At 49.0% G+C, this 13,046-nt stretch overlaps 2 protein-coding genes across 3 annotated transcripts in view; both read left to right on the forward strand.

Annotated features, from left to right (window-relative positions):
• Positions 1-43: 43 nt before the first annotated feature.
• On the forward strand, positions 44-627 carry LOC122895875 (transport and Golgi organization protein 1 homolog). The gene is made up of 3 exons (XM_044233644.1): positions 44-148; positions 229-296; positions 420-627. Exons 1-3 carry the CDS (start codon positions 83-85, stop codon positions 601-603), a joined length of 318 nt encoding a protein of 105 aa, XP_044089579.1. The 5' UTR covers positions 44-82; the 3' UTR covers positions 604-627.
• A 2,364-nt stretch (positions 628-2,991) lies between these two features.
• The window catches only part of LOC122895870 (transport and Golgi organization protein 1 homolog), a 99,776-nt gene continuing 89,721 nt past the window's right edge, over positions 2,992-13,046 (forward strand). The window contains exons 1-3 of one of the 2 annotated variants that reach the window (XM_044233632.1): positions 2,992-3,066; positions 4,101-4,253; positions 4,831-4,913. The gene's annotated coding sequence lies outside the window, so the exon portion shown is untranslated. Of the gene's footprint in view, positions 3,067-3,712; positions 4,254-4,830; positions 4,914-13,046 lie in introns of those variants that run through there. The other variant, XM_044233631.1, reaches the window with a different exon arrangement.

Here is a 13,046-nt window from a genome sequence, read left to right on the forward strand (position 1 = left end):
CCAGGTAACCTGAGTTGTGTCCAACACACTGACCCCTTGGCGCCCCCTGCAGGTGACGGTAGTGGCCTTTAGAGCCCTGAACATGGGCTCTTGGTGTGCTGGCTTTTTTCAGATCGCAGTCCAGGAGAGGAATGCTGTGGCTAACTGGGTAAGTGTTTTCCTTTTCCTCGTCTTCTCTTGGGGCACAGTCTGGCACAACCGATGATGGGTGTGTTTTTTCTCCCACAGATGAGGGCTCGGGATTGGGAGAGGAGGATAGTGCAGCAGAGCAGGGAGAACGCCTACCTGAAACACAGGTGTGAGAGTTTGCCGTGCGTTTTTACGGTGTTTGGGGGGGTGACGGCTATTCTGTTTAGTGCCTAGGAGAGGACGTGGTGTTTTAATTCTTAAAAAATGTCCATTCTTTTTCTGTGTTCAAGACTGCGCATGATAGATGGGGAGATGCTGCCTGTGGGACCCACGTGTCGCGGACCGATGCCGGGAAGGCCTGAGTTCCAGAAGCCTCTGTGGCAAGGTAGAGAGCACGATGTGAAATGCAGCAGCCTGATTTCTGCTGTGAAACCACACGGTGCCTTTCCCATTCCTGGACACTTGCCCTTGTGACAGGTGGAGCTCACGTCCCTCCACACCTTCTCCCCGGCCACTCCCTACTGAAGAGCTGCGCCCGAGAAGGTGGGAGCCGAGCTCCCTTCCCACCTTGACTCAGGAGTCAAACCTTGGGGGGAGAAAAGACTATTTGTCAAAAAGGGCATTTATTTGCCTGTTATGGAAGGTCCTATATTTTTGTTTTATTGGTAATCTATGGGACCATATTCATCAATGAGGTATTTTATTCCTCTCATGCTGTCGGTGTCATGCCATAGCTTTATTGCTCCATCTGCCTGTGTTTTCTTGTTCGTGACTATAAACCGTCCGAGTCTGTTTCTTCTCTGAAATGTTTACTTGTTGGTCAGTGACGCATGCTAGTCTCATCCGCAGGCTGGACAAACGAACCGTCCTTTGTGGCCTGAGAAGAGAACGTGGGCCGTTCATGTTGGGGGTTTGTGGCTGTCACCCACCCAAGGCTATTCTCACTTAGATGTTTAATCTATGAAGAAAAAGTGATTTGCCTGATGTGTGTTGAGCACCCCAATTTTAGTGTTGATTTCCAGCCAGTTGTACCCTGACCTGTCCAAACGGGATGCATTACTTATGGAAACACTGGGACGGGGGTCCTGGAGCGTCTCCCGCAAGAGTCAGGGGACTGGTGTCTCTCCTAGCAAAGGAGTCACTTGAGTCACGTGGGAAACCCTCTGATAAGGGACGCGAGTGTGGGAAAGAGTGCAAGATGGGAGAGGAAGGCATGGAGGGCATGCAAACCACAATAAACCTGTCCTTTGTCTGATCCAGCACCTAGACCGGTTCCCGGGATGAACAGCCGCACCGGCCCTTAAAAGGGCCCCGAGATGCCTACGGTAAGTGGTGTGGGCGTTCTGAGTTGTGTCCGTTTCTGAAATGTTTTGCAGTGTGGACAGCACCCTGTCCTGGCCTTGTGGTGTTGCGTGTGATCTGCGATCATCCCTTTCAGAGTGCACGCCGCTCACCCAGGAGCCTCCGGGCTGCTCTGTTAGAGATCCTCCATTTCGCGCTTCCTCCCAAAGCTACAGATGCTTAGAGACACGTGGTGGTAGGATGCTCACCTCGTGTGTGTGTGTGTGTGTGTGTGTGTGTGCGTGAGTGTGTGTGCGTGTGTGTGCCCGCGCGCGCATCTGTGTATATAACTCGAGGAGGATGACGTCTCACTCCACAGTGAATTCAGGTAGTCCGGCTGGGTTTGTGGTTTTCCTTCCTGCTGGAGCAGGAGCATTTTTTGTTTTTGGGTCAGGAGACTAACCTGGGAGGAGGTCTGCAGAGGTGCTCACAGAGGGAAAAATGGGAAAAGTCAGGACTTCCTCCTACTTGTGCCACGTGCTTTGGGCAGCCTGAGTGTTGGTGGAGAAGGTGAGTTGTGAGACCTCCTCTGCTTTCCAATTGTGCGCGCAAAGACGTGAGCTGGAATCCCTCCAGCTGACCCCTTGGTGAGATGATGGTGCCCGCCGCCAGGTGCAGGTGTGTCATAGAAAACGCCCCCTGGTGCATCAGCCCTGAAGAGGGAATCCCGGTGACCCCCCTCAGGGCCCACCCCTCACACGGGTTTCAGTTGTGCTCCCGTGAGCGGGTTCAGTTGGGATCTGGTGGCTGTGCCAGCTCATAGTGTCTCTCCCGACCCATCCTGGGAGCGTCACATGTGCTCTCCAGACACACTGGTTTGCATTTGGGGTTGGTGAATCGGCCCATCCGTGGTTCTCAGCACCAAGGACTACGCATTTGCTCTGCGCCTGAGCTAAGGAGCGTGTTCTCAATGTACAGAAGGAGATGCTGTGCTTGCCATGATGGGGAAGTGTGGTCCTGGACGTCGATCCCGGCCTGTCCGGAATGGAGTTTTTTCCTTTGTGGATTGTCCTTGGCAGCAGACTCTTTGTCTGTGTCGAGGTGCAGACTTATATTCACATGTGGTGACGGTAGATTTCCCCACGGCCTCTGTTCACCCCAGGCTGTAGGTGAGATGCAGGGGGCGGGTAGCCGTTCTGGCACAGGTGCTACCGTCTTGCAACTTAGTGTTGGGGACCATGCGTGTGCGTGTGTGTGCACCTCTGCCTGCCCACAGTGCACCCCAGGGAAGTAACTGGGGGAGGTGGACCGCTCCCTCCCCAGTGAAGTCCTCTGGCTGGTGAGATGCAGGGGGCGGGTAGCCGTTCTGGCACGGGTGCTACCGTCTTGCAACTTAGTGTTGGGGACCATGCGTGTGCGTGTGTGTGCACCTCTGCCTGCCCACAGTGCACCCCTGGGAAGTAACTGGGGGAGGTGGACCGCTCCCTCCCCAGTGAAGTCCTCTGGCTGGCCTGACTACTTTTAGGTTACGTTCAGTGCAACTGTGTTGTGCTCATGCCGGGGCTCGATGGGTCCAGAAATCCTCACAAATGGAGCCTGGGGAAAACTCTCTCTGAATTTAATACTGTCTCCTTTGCAGTCTAGAACATTCTCAGGGTAAGTTTCACGAGTTATCCCTGTTTTACCTCTGCTGGAAAACCTGCTGTGCAGAACCCACCTACTCACACCCTTTCTACAAGTATTTTGAAGTATCAAAGCTCTCAGGCGCACTGTCGGAATCGCAACCCGCTCACACGTTCTAATGGGGGACGTCAGTGATGACCTGCATTGACCACTGCCTCCCAGCCCTTGAGCTGGGCTTCCAGGAGCAGGTTCTTTGGTCCTTACTTTCCTAAGAGCTTGTTTCTGTTCTCATCATACGTGTGGCGTTTTCCATCGGGAAGCATATACATTTCTGTGAATTCTCTTATTTGGTCTTCCCATCTTCATTCCCCATTGGACAAAATGACTCTGGAACTCAGTCGGTTGAAATTTCCAAATGACTGTGTATTAAGACAGACACAGCTGCTGAGTGTAAAGAAGGCTTATTGGTATCATGTTCCTCGGAAGACGCTTTTCCAGGGTTCTGTCAGACCACAAGCCCCTAATTCCTCAAGGGTCTTTGTCCATGGCCAGAAACTGTAGAGAGTAGAAAACCCTTTGTCAGGAGGCGAGGCAGCGTGGGGAGAGTTGGGGACTCTCAAGCGAACGATTCCCCTCGAGTGGCTCAGAAACTTTGTGGAGAAAGGGTGTTCAGTGTCGTCCCATTCCCTCTCTTCTGACCTAACCAGAATCTTCTCCGGGGACCGAGGAGGAAAGACGAAGTGTTGTCCTGGATGCCGATGCCCCCGTGTCTGGAATGTGCTGTCGTACTAGTTTGCAGTGACCCTTTTTCATCTTTAAGACATGAGATCTTGCTGGTGAACGTGGGCAGACCTGGGCAGTGATGTTTGATGACAGCCTATTCCTGTGACAGCCACTGCCCTCTCCCCTGTCTTTGTACTGGCACCAGCTGGGAGGGGCAGGTCAGGTTTGCAGCAGATGCCGCTCTCCGGAAGAAGTCGCATGCTGAGAGCTCTTTGCTTTGGTTTCTTCTCTTAGTGTTGCAACTTTTGTCTGTTTTACTAAAATATTTTCTTGTCTTTCTGCAGGTCGGTACAGGTGTGGGAGTGTTTCCTCATTGCCCAGGTCCCCTCTGTATGCCCTACCACATGGGGCAGAATATACCAGGCTTTCCTCCTCCTCCTCCAGCTCCACACTGGGGTCCTGGGGGCCTCGGCCCCATCGCGTTTCTCCACCACACGGTGAGATGATCTGAATTGATGTGTTCCATAAAGCACATTCACAGTTTAGCCACTTCCGTCGGTGGAGAGGATGCAGAGGTGGTACCACAGGGCTTTGCAAAGCAAAGCTAAGCCCGAGTGAGGACATGGTCACATTCCTCCACTTTGTGTGGACGTCCATCTCATGGACTGTCTGGGCCACCGCCCAGAACTGGGCAGCAGGTGTCTGCCATGGGGAAGAAAGGTGACATCTCGCAGAGGACAGACACAGAAGCATTGCCCAGCTGCACTGCGCAGACACGAGGTTTTGGGCTCTGGGCTGGATGAAGCACAACCTTCACATCACCCTCATGTGTGGAGGCCCCAGTTGTCCAGCGTTATAGATTAGTTCTGGAAACTTCTGTTCCCAGGCAGAGTGGTCGTACGTGTGAGGGTGAGGGACTGTTCCCTCCTTCATCCACAGGGGTCAGGGGAGTCCTGTGAGAAACAGGAAGGACCTTCCAGAGGGAGAGCATGGAATAGTCTGGGGCAGGGGGGGAGGGTTAGCTTGAATCTTACGGGGTCATCGCCAGTCTGAATCCACCTCCATCTCTACTAGGGCTTCCTTTCCACTCAGAAGCCTGTGGAGCTCAAGGGGACAATAGCAGCCCTGTGCCCAAGAAGGTCCCAGAGGAGAACCAAGTACGTACAGGTGTGTTTTCAGTTGTACCCATTTCTGGAGTCCTGTTCTTCTCTGGGCCTCGCAGTGTCCTGAGCTGTGTGTGTTGGGTATAACCTGGGGTCCGTGGGTGGTGTCCTTTCCCGTTCAAAGTGGCAAGTCTTCGTGCGGAGCTTACAGGCATCTCTGTTTCCGGATCATCACCTTGCCGTTGTGTCGGTGGAGGAAAGGCAGAGTTTGTGCTCAGGGCTTGACATTCAAGGGGAAACCGGGCTGGGGGCCCTTTGAAGATTCTGAAGTTCCTCAGGACACACATGCGTGTGCCAGGCTCTTTGCACACACTGAGCAGTGGGCAGGTGCCATTGTTGGGAAGGAAGTGTCTCTGTCGCACAATGGCAGACGTCGGTCTCTTACCATCGTGCATGTCCAGCATCCGCCTTTGTTGTTCTGGGAGGGATGAAACGCCTCTCGCTTCATCTGCGGCATGTAGGGTTTGAGAAAAAGGGAAGACGGGAGCGAGACCTGGCGAAGGGTGGCTGCCCTCGCCTCGTCAGCCAGAGTCAGACTCTTTGTGCGGGAGTCAGGGTTGACCAGGAGCCACCCTAGCTGGAGCCCTGTCACCAGGCCTCTGTATCTATGTCACCACCCTGCCTGCAGCTGTGCACCTGCCCCGGGACTTCACTCCCAGTGCCCTGCAGATTTGCGTGTGTTCTAGATTTCTCAGCCCAAAGTCCAACTCTCAGTGGGGCCTTCTCAGGACCTCAGCTTTTTTTTCTAATCTGTGAAAGGGGGATCATACTGGATTCTGAGGTCACTTGAGCAATAGGAGTTGAAGTCCATAAAGAACCTGCAGGGGCTCATGGGCAGCTCAGTCGGTGAAGCAGCAGAATCTTGATTCCTGCTTAGGTCATGATCTCGAGGTTCTGAGATTGAGCTGCAAGCCGGCCTTGGTGCTGAGTGTGGAGCTTCTCTGGGATTCTCTCTCTCCCTCACCTTCTCCCCTTTCCCTCTTTGCTCACATGTTGCCCTTTCTCCCTCTAATCCTTTCCCTAAGGAAAGTAAAATGCATAATACATGGGCTCTGACCATTCACTGTTCTGTTTAAATGAAAATAGCTCCATGCAGAAGAGCGTCAAAAGATGTTCACTTAAGTCCACAAAATGCACTAAGAGTGTATCACCTCAGCCCAGGTAGCGGCCATTCTCATTTCAAAGAGAAGGCAAAGAGCCCCCTTTTTCTATTAAAGTTCAGGTCACAGCCACAATGAAGTAAAAGAGAGGAGAACGGGTACAATCAGAGCTTTATATGTGAGATGTGAAGACAATTATTGTCTATTACAAATAGACTCGCAGAGGCGGCCACACATGCAAGTGTTCATCCAAGGCCTCAGATCCACTATGGGAGGCAAAGAGCATTTGGGAACACATAAGGTCCCAGTGTACTAACCCAAATCCTTTTGCCTTCCAGGCTAATCCTTTTGTAACTTGAAGACCACCTTGACCTCCAACAACCAGGCTCCAATGAGTTTCTATTTAGTAAAAATAAGAATGTTTTCTGCCTGGTGGTCTGAGTGCTTTCCCTGCCCATCCTCTCCCCTGTGCTTCGTGTCTCTCGTGGTATCCCCCCAATAAACCGCTCACGGTTCTGTGTCTGTGTCAGCGTCTGCCTTCAGGAGGACCTACAGTCCCTCTCCTTCGAGGGCACAGAGTGACGCCTTCATGCACAGATAACACCCTGGCAGCAGTGGTGGTGACAGAGGATAGAGCAAGACTACGCTCCGTGGTACCTCTTCTGCAAGGGACCCCAAGAATCCTTCCGGGGAGGGGGCCCAGTTTGAATTTAGATCCACTGGTGTTTGTATTAACTCTGGTGACAGATCCCCTTGAGCACATGGCACCTGCTAGCTTGGGAGGGGGTAATGATGAGCAAGACAGCTGCCTGCCCCCAGGCAGTGGTCTGCTGTGACAGTGAGCAGAGAACGAGGTGTCTGGAGAGGCCCTGAGAGCCTGGTGAGGAGGCCCAGCATTAATCCGGGTTTTGTGCAGTGGTTTCACTACTCAGCTGCCCCCCAACCACAGGGGTGTTTGAGGAAAGCTGATGGTGGCCGTGTTCTTGGGGAGACCCATCATGCCCCACAATGCTCCCACAGTTTCCCTGTTGAGGGATGGGCAGGGCAGAGGTCACTGACAGGAGACCCATCCCTTCCTCAGCAGCAGGAGGAGTTGGGAGTATGCTTCTGTCCCCTATTAGGCCCTTTTTGCCAACCCCTTCTGCAGCAGAGCTGCTGGATTTTGCAAAGCCCTCCTTCTTCCCAGGTCATGGACGCAGCCATCCTCCGGCAGCTTTGGGGTCATGGCAGGGCCACCGAAGGATCAAGTTCAGTCTGTTCACATGCTGCCCAGGAGAGGCTGGTAACGGCACTATGGCAGTCAGGGTCAGCCTGAGCAGGCTTTATAAATGGGATTGTCACGTCCTGTGACAGGGCCTAGGCCAAAGGAGGGCAGGACAGAGGGGTTGACAGGAGAGGTGCTTCCCTGTGGTGTTCCCAGACAGAGCTGCACAGAGCAGGAGGCGCGAGGGTCTGGGGAGTGATCAAGAGACTGTCAGGAGAGTGCCTGGGTGACTCAGTGGGTTAAGCCTATGCTTTCAGCTCAGGTCATGGTCCCAGGGTCCTGGGATCGAGCCCCGCATCAGGCTCTGTGCTTGGCAGGGAGCCTGCTTCCTCCTCTCTCTGCCTGCCTCTCTGCCTACTTGTGCTCTCTGTCAAATAAGTAAATAAAATATATATATTTTTTAAAAGGACACTGTCAGGGTGAGAGACTGAGTGAATGGTAGGGGGAATTTGGCAAGTGCTAGCAAGGGAGAAGAAGTAAGGAGTTAGCGTAGACAGAAGCAGAGACAAAGAAGCGTTTTAAGGATGAACAGTGGTTGGTGGTTTAGTTGTGTGGAGGTGGAGAATGGACCGGGGTGGAGGAGGTTTAGGTAGGTGCTCTGACCATTAGGGCCAGAGAAGGCGGGAATCCCGGGCATCAGATTTCCCTGATCCCACAGCTCCGACCTCTCAGGGGCTGAGCTCTGCAGAGGCCTTTTCACTTGGGAAGATGGGCGCACCTCTTTTTGCATGGAGTTGTGGGGCCGAGCCTCAGGATCTGTCAGGGGAGAGACAGCACCCTCTTTCCTCCTACTGAAATGCCATTAATTGGAGCATTGCAGGGATTCCCCGGGTGGCCAGCAGAGGGAGCCCGCGCACCTCCAACAGGAAGGGGGCGGTTTCTCTGTGTGAGCAGCCATGGCCAGCAGAGGTTTCCCCTTTGGATTCTCTGATCCAAGGGGGTCTCAGCAGGAACGGCTTCTGTAGCCACCTAGGGATCCAGCTCCACTCTCACTGCCCCGAGATAAAGAGTCAGAGCTGTATTTCCAGCCAGTTCCCCTGATGCCCTGGGGAGACCATGGGGTTTTGCAGCAACTTGTTGCCTCATGAGGTGTGACAGAGAAACTACCTTGTTGGCTGAGCGCTGAGGAGGGGGCTCTGGGAGCTTCCCCAGGACGTGCTGGTAGGTGAGAAATCCAGGCGCTTACATATTGGGGCTCTTCCCACGGTTTGGTCCTCATTTTCCCTGATGGCATTTGAACAAGCCCTATTTTAATCAGGGGTCCCTGGATTGAGAGGTCAGGGGACCCCACATCAGAAATGCTGTGGTTGCTTTGTTACCGATCCCAACTTGTTTCTGGGAAGAAGTCGTGACTCAGCTTCAGAGGAACTGGAGCTATATTTGGTTGGGACAGGAATGCAGGAACTGCTGACTTTTAGGACCTTCTAGAAGGAGGAGCTGGCGTTCCCCTCTCTGAGTTCTGCTAGAACCAGTGCCCCAGGTAAAAGCACAGACTTTCCTCCACTGGAACATGCTTTTATTACTTTTCAGTGTTTATTTTTTCCGACATTGGTACAGTAGTTGGAAACCAGAGAAAACTTGACAGGTACCTGATACCATAAACCTTTTATTCTTTTTGAGTTAAATTTACAAGGAAAACAGGAATTGTTTTATTTATCCTTTCCAGTCTTTACTGGAAGAAAACTCATCCACAATATCTTCAAAACATACCTTTTACCTCATCTCCTTTTCTGTTTTTTTTTTAAAAAACGATTTTATGCAAGTACAATGGTGAGGAGGGAGAGGCAGAGGGACAAGGTGACTGAACACTGAGTGGGGACCCCAACGTGGGACTCGATCCCAGGATCCTGAGATCAAGACCTGATCCACCCAGGTGCCCCTTATCTCCTTCTTTTCTTTTTCTTTTTTAATTTTTTAAAAAAAATTTATAAACATATATTTTCATCCCCAGGGGTACAGGTCTGTGAATCGCCAGGTTTACACACTTCACAGCACTCACCATAGCACATACCCTCCCCAATGTCCATAACCCCACCTCCCTTCTCCCAACACCCCTCCCCCCAGCAACCTTCAGTTTGTTTTGTGAGATTAAGAGTCACTTATGGTTTGTCTCCCTCCCAATCCCATCTTGTTTCATTCATTCTTTTCCTACCCCCTTAAGCCCCCACGTTGCATCTCCACTTCCTCATATCAGGGAGATCATATGATAGTTGTCTTCCTCCGCTTGACTTATTTCGCTAAGCATGATACCCTCTAGTTCCATCCACGTCGTCGCAAATGGCAAGATTTCGTTTCTTTTGATGGCTGCATAGTATTCCATTGTATATATACCACATCTTCTTTATCCATTCATCTGTTGATGGATATCTAGGTTCTTTCCATAGTTTGGCTGTTGTAGACATTGCTTCTATAAACATTGGGGTGCACGTGCCCCTTCGTATCACTGCGTTTGTATCTTTAAGGTAAATACCCAGTAGTGCAATTGCTGGGTCATAGGGTAGTTCTACTTTCAACATTTTGAGGAACCTCCATGCTGTTTTCCAGAGTGGTTGCACCACCTTGCATTCCCACCAACAGTGTAGGAGGGTTTCCCTTTCTCCGCATCCTCGCCAGCATCTGTCATTTCCTGACTTGTTAATTTTAGCCATTCTGACTGGTGTCAGGTGATATCTCATTGTGGTTTTGATTTGTATCTCCCTGATGCCAAGTGATCTTGATCTTTTGATCTTGATCAAATCCCAATAGTTCCTTTTTGCCCTTGCTTCCCTTGCCTTTGGCAGTGTTCCTAAGAAGAAGATGTTGCAGCTGAGGTCGAAGAGGTTGCTGCCTATGTTCTCCTCAAGGATTTTGATGGAGTCCTTTCTCACATGGAGGTCCTTCATCCATTTTGAGTCTATTTTCATGTGTGGTGTAAGGAAATGGTCCAATTTCATTTTTCTGCATGTGGCTGTCCAATTTTCCTGACACCGTTTATTGAAGAGGCTGTCTTTTTTCCATTGGACATTCTTTCCTGCTTTGTCGAAGATTAGTTGACCGTAGAGTTGAGGGTCTGTTTCTGGGCTTTCTATTCTGTTCCATCGGTCTATGTATCTGTACATACATGCTGTAAGTACCATGGTGTCTTGGTGATGACAGCTTTGTAATAGAGCTTGAAGTCCGGAATTGTGATGCCACCAACTTTGGCTTTCTTTTTCAATATTCCTTTGGATATTCGAGGCCTTTTCTGGTTCCATATAAATTTTAGGATTATTTGTTCCATTTCTTTGAAAAAAAAAAGATGGTATTTTGATAGGAATTGCATTAAATATGTAGATTGCTTTCGGTAGCATAGATATTTTCCCAATATTTATTCCTCCAATCCAGGAGCATGGAACATTTTTCCATTTCTTTGTGTCTTCCTCAATTTCTTTCATGAGTACTTTGTAGTTTTCTGAGTATAGATTCTTAGCCCCTTTGTTAGGTTTATTCCTAGGTATCTTATAGTTTAGGGTGCAACGGTAAGTGGGATTGACTCCTTAATTTCTCTTTCTTCTGTCTTGTTGTTGGTGTAGAGAAATGCAACTGATTTCTGTGCATTGATTTTACATCCTGACACTTTACTGAATTCCTTTACAAGTTCTAGCAGTTTTGGAGTGGAGTTTTTTGGGTTTTCCACATACAGTATCAGATCATCTGCAAAGAGTGATAGTTTGATTTCCTCTTTGCTGTTTTGGATGCCCTTAATTTCCTTTCATTGTCTGATTGCTGAGGCTAGGCCTTCTAACACTATGTTGAATAGCAGTGGTGATAATGGACAACCCTGCCGTGCTCCTAACCTTAGCGGAAAAGCTTTCAGTTTTTCTCCATTGAGAATGATATTTGCGGTGGGTTTTTCATAGATGGCTTTGAGAATATTGAGGTATGTGCCCTCTATCCCTACACTTTGAAGAGTTTTTTTTTTTTAAAGATTTTATTTATTTATTTGACAGAGAGAAATCACAAGTAGATGGAGAGGCAGGTAGAGAGAGAGAGAGGGAAGCAGGCTCCCTGCCGAGCAGAGAGCCCGATGCGGGACTCAATCCCAGGACCCTGAGATCATGACCTGAGCCGAAGGCAGCGGCTTAACCCATTGAGCCACCCAGGCGCCCACACTTTGAAGAGTTTTGATCAGGAAGGGATGCTGTATTTTGTCAAATGTTTTTTCAGCATCTATTGAGAGTATTATATGGTTCTGGTTCTTTCATTTATTAATGTGTTGTATCACATTGATTGATTGCGGATGTTGAACCAACCTTGCAGCCCTGGAATAAATCCCAGTTGGTCATGGTGAATAATCCTTTTAATGTACTGTTGGATCCTATTGGCTGTATTTTGGTGAGAATTTTCCCATCTGTGTTCATCAAGGATATTGGTGTGTAGTTCTCTTTTTTTGATGGGATCCTTGTTTGGTTTTGGGATCAAGGTGATGCTGGCCTCATAAAATCAGTTTGGAAGTTTTCCTTCCATTTCTGTTTTTTGGAACAGTTTCAGGAGAATAGGAATTAGTTCTTCTTTAAACGTTTGGTAGAATTCCCCCGGGAAGCCGTCTGGCCCTGGGCTTTTGTTTGTTTGGAGATTTTTGATGACTGTTTCAATCTCCCTACTGGTTATGGGTCTGTTCAGGCTTTCTATTTCTTCCTGGTTCAGTTGTGGTTGTTTATATGTCTCTAGGAATGCATCCATTTCTTCCAGATTGTCAAATTTGTTGGCATAGAGTTGCTCAGAGTATGTTCTTATAATTGTCTGTATTTCTTTGGTGTTAGTTGTGATCTCTCCTTTTTCATTCATGATTTTATTAACTGGCTCCTTTCTCTTTTCTTTTTGATAAGTCTGGCCAGGGGTTTATCAATCTTATTAATTCTTTCAAAGAACCAGCTCCTAGTTTCGTTGATTTGTTCCGTTGATTTTTTGGTTTCTATTTCATTGATTTCTGCTCTGATCTTTATGATTTCTCTTCTCCTGCTGGGTTTAGGCTTTCTTTCTTGCTCTTTCTCCAGCTGCTTTAGGTGTAGGGTTAGGTTGTGTACCTGAGACCTTTCTTGTTTCTTGAGAAAGGCTTGTACCACTATATATTTTCCTCTCAGGTCTGCCTTTGTTGTCCCAGGATTTTGAACGGTTGTGTTTTCATTATTACTTGTTTCCATGAATTTTTTCAATTCTTCTTTAATTTCCTGGTTGACCCATTCATTCTGTAGAAGGATGCTGTTTAGTCTCCATGTATTTGGGTTCTTTCCAAATGTCCTCTTGTGATTGAGTTCTAGCTTCAGAGCATTGTGGTCTGAAAATATGCAGGGCATGATCCCAATCTTTCGGTACAGGTTGAGACCTGATTTAGGACCCAGGATGTGATCTCTTCTGGAGAATGTTCCATGTGCACTAGAGAAGAATGTGTATTCTGTTGCTTTGGGATGAAATGTTCTGAATATATCTGTGATGTCCATCTGGTCCAGTGTGTCATTTAAGGCCCTTATTTCCTTGTTGATCTTTTGCTTGGATGATCTGTCCATTTCAGTGAGGGGAGTGTTAAAGTAAATATTCTTTCATTAAAAAAATTTTTTTCACTTGCTACAAAGCACAATCAAATAAATTATGAGTTTGAATACTTCTTGAACTTTGTTTGGAAAGAAAACATTCATGATGAAATCTATCACATCTTCATGGTGACAGATTCCGTTTCTGTTCTGTGATATCAGTGAGCCAGAGATGGCCCCTGTGTACTGGCAGCTGCAACCCATGAGTTTAAGA

This window comes from Neovison vison, chromosome 14 (assembly GCF_020171115.1).
Source record: "Neovison vison isolate M4711 chromosome 14, ASM_NN_V1, whole genome shotgun sequence".
Lineage (NCBI taxonomy): Eukaryota > Metazoa > Chordata > Mammalia > Carnivora > Mustelidae > Neogale > Neogale vison.

Bases quoted from the DNA above. Each gene is read 5' to 3' on its own strand.
- LOC122895875 (XM_044233644.1), top strand. From the start codon at position 83: ATGGGCTCTTGGTGTGCTGGCTTTTTTCAGATCGCAGTCCAGGAGAGG. The intron at 149-228 runs GTAAGTGTTTTC...TTTCTCCCACAG, and splicing joins GGAATGCTGTGGCTAACTGG to ATGAGGGCTCGGGATTGGGA. The intron at 297-419 runs GTGTGAGAGTTT...TCTGTGTTCAAG, and splicing joins AACGCCTACCTGAAACACAG to ACTGCGCATGATAGATGGGG.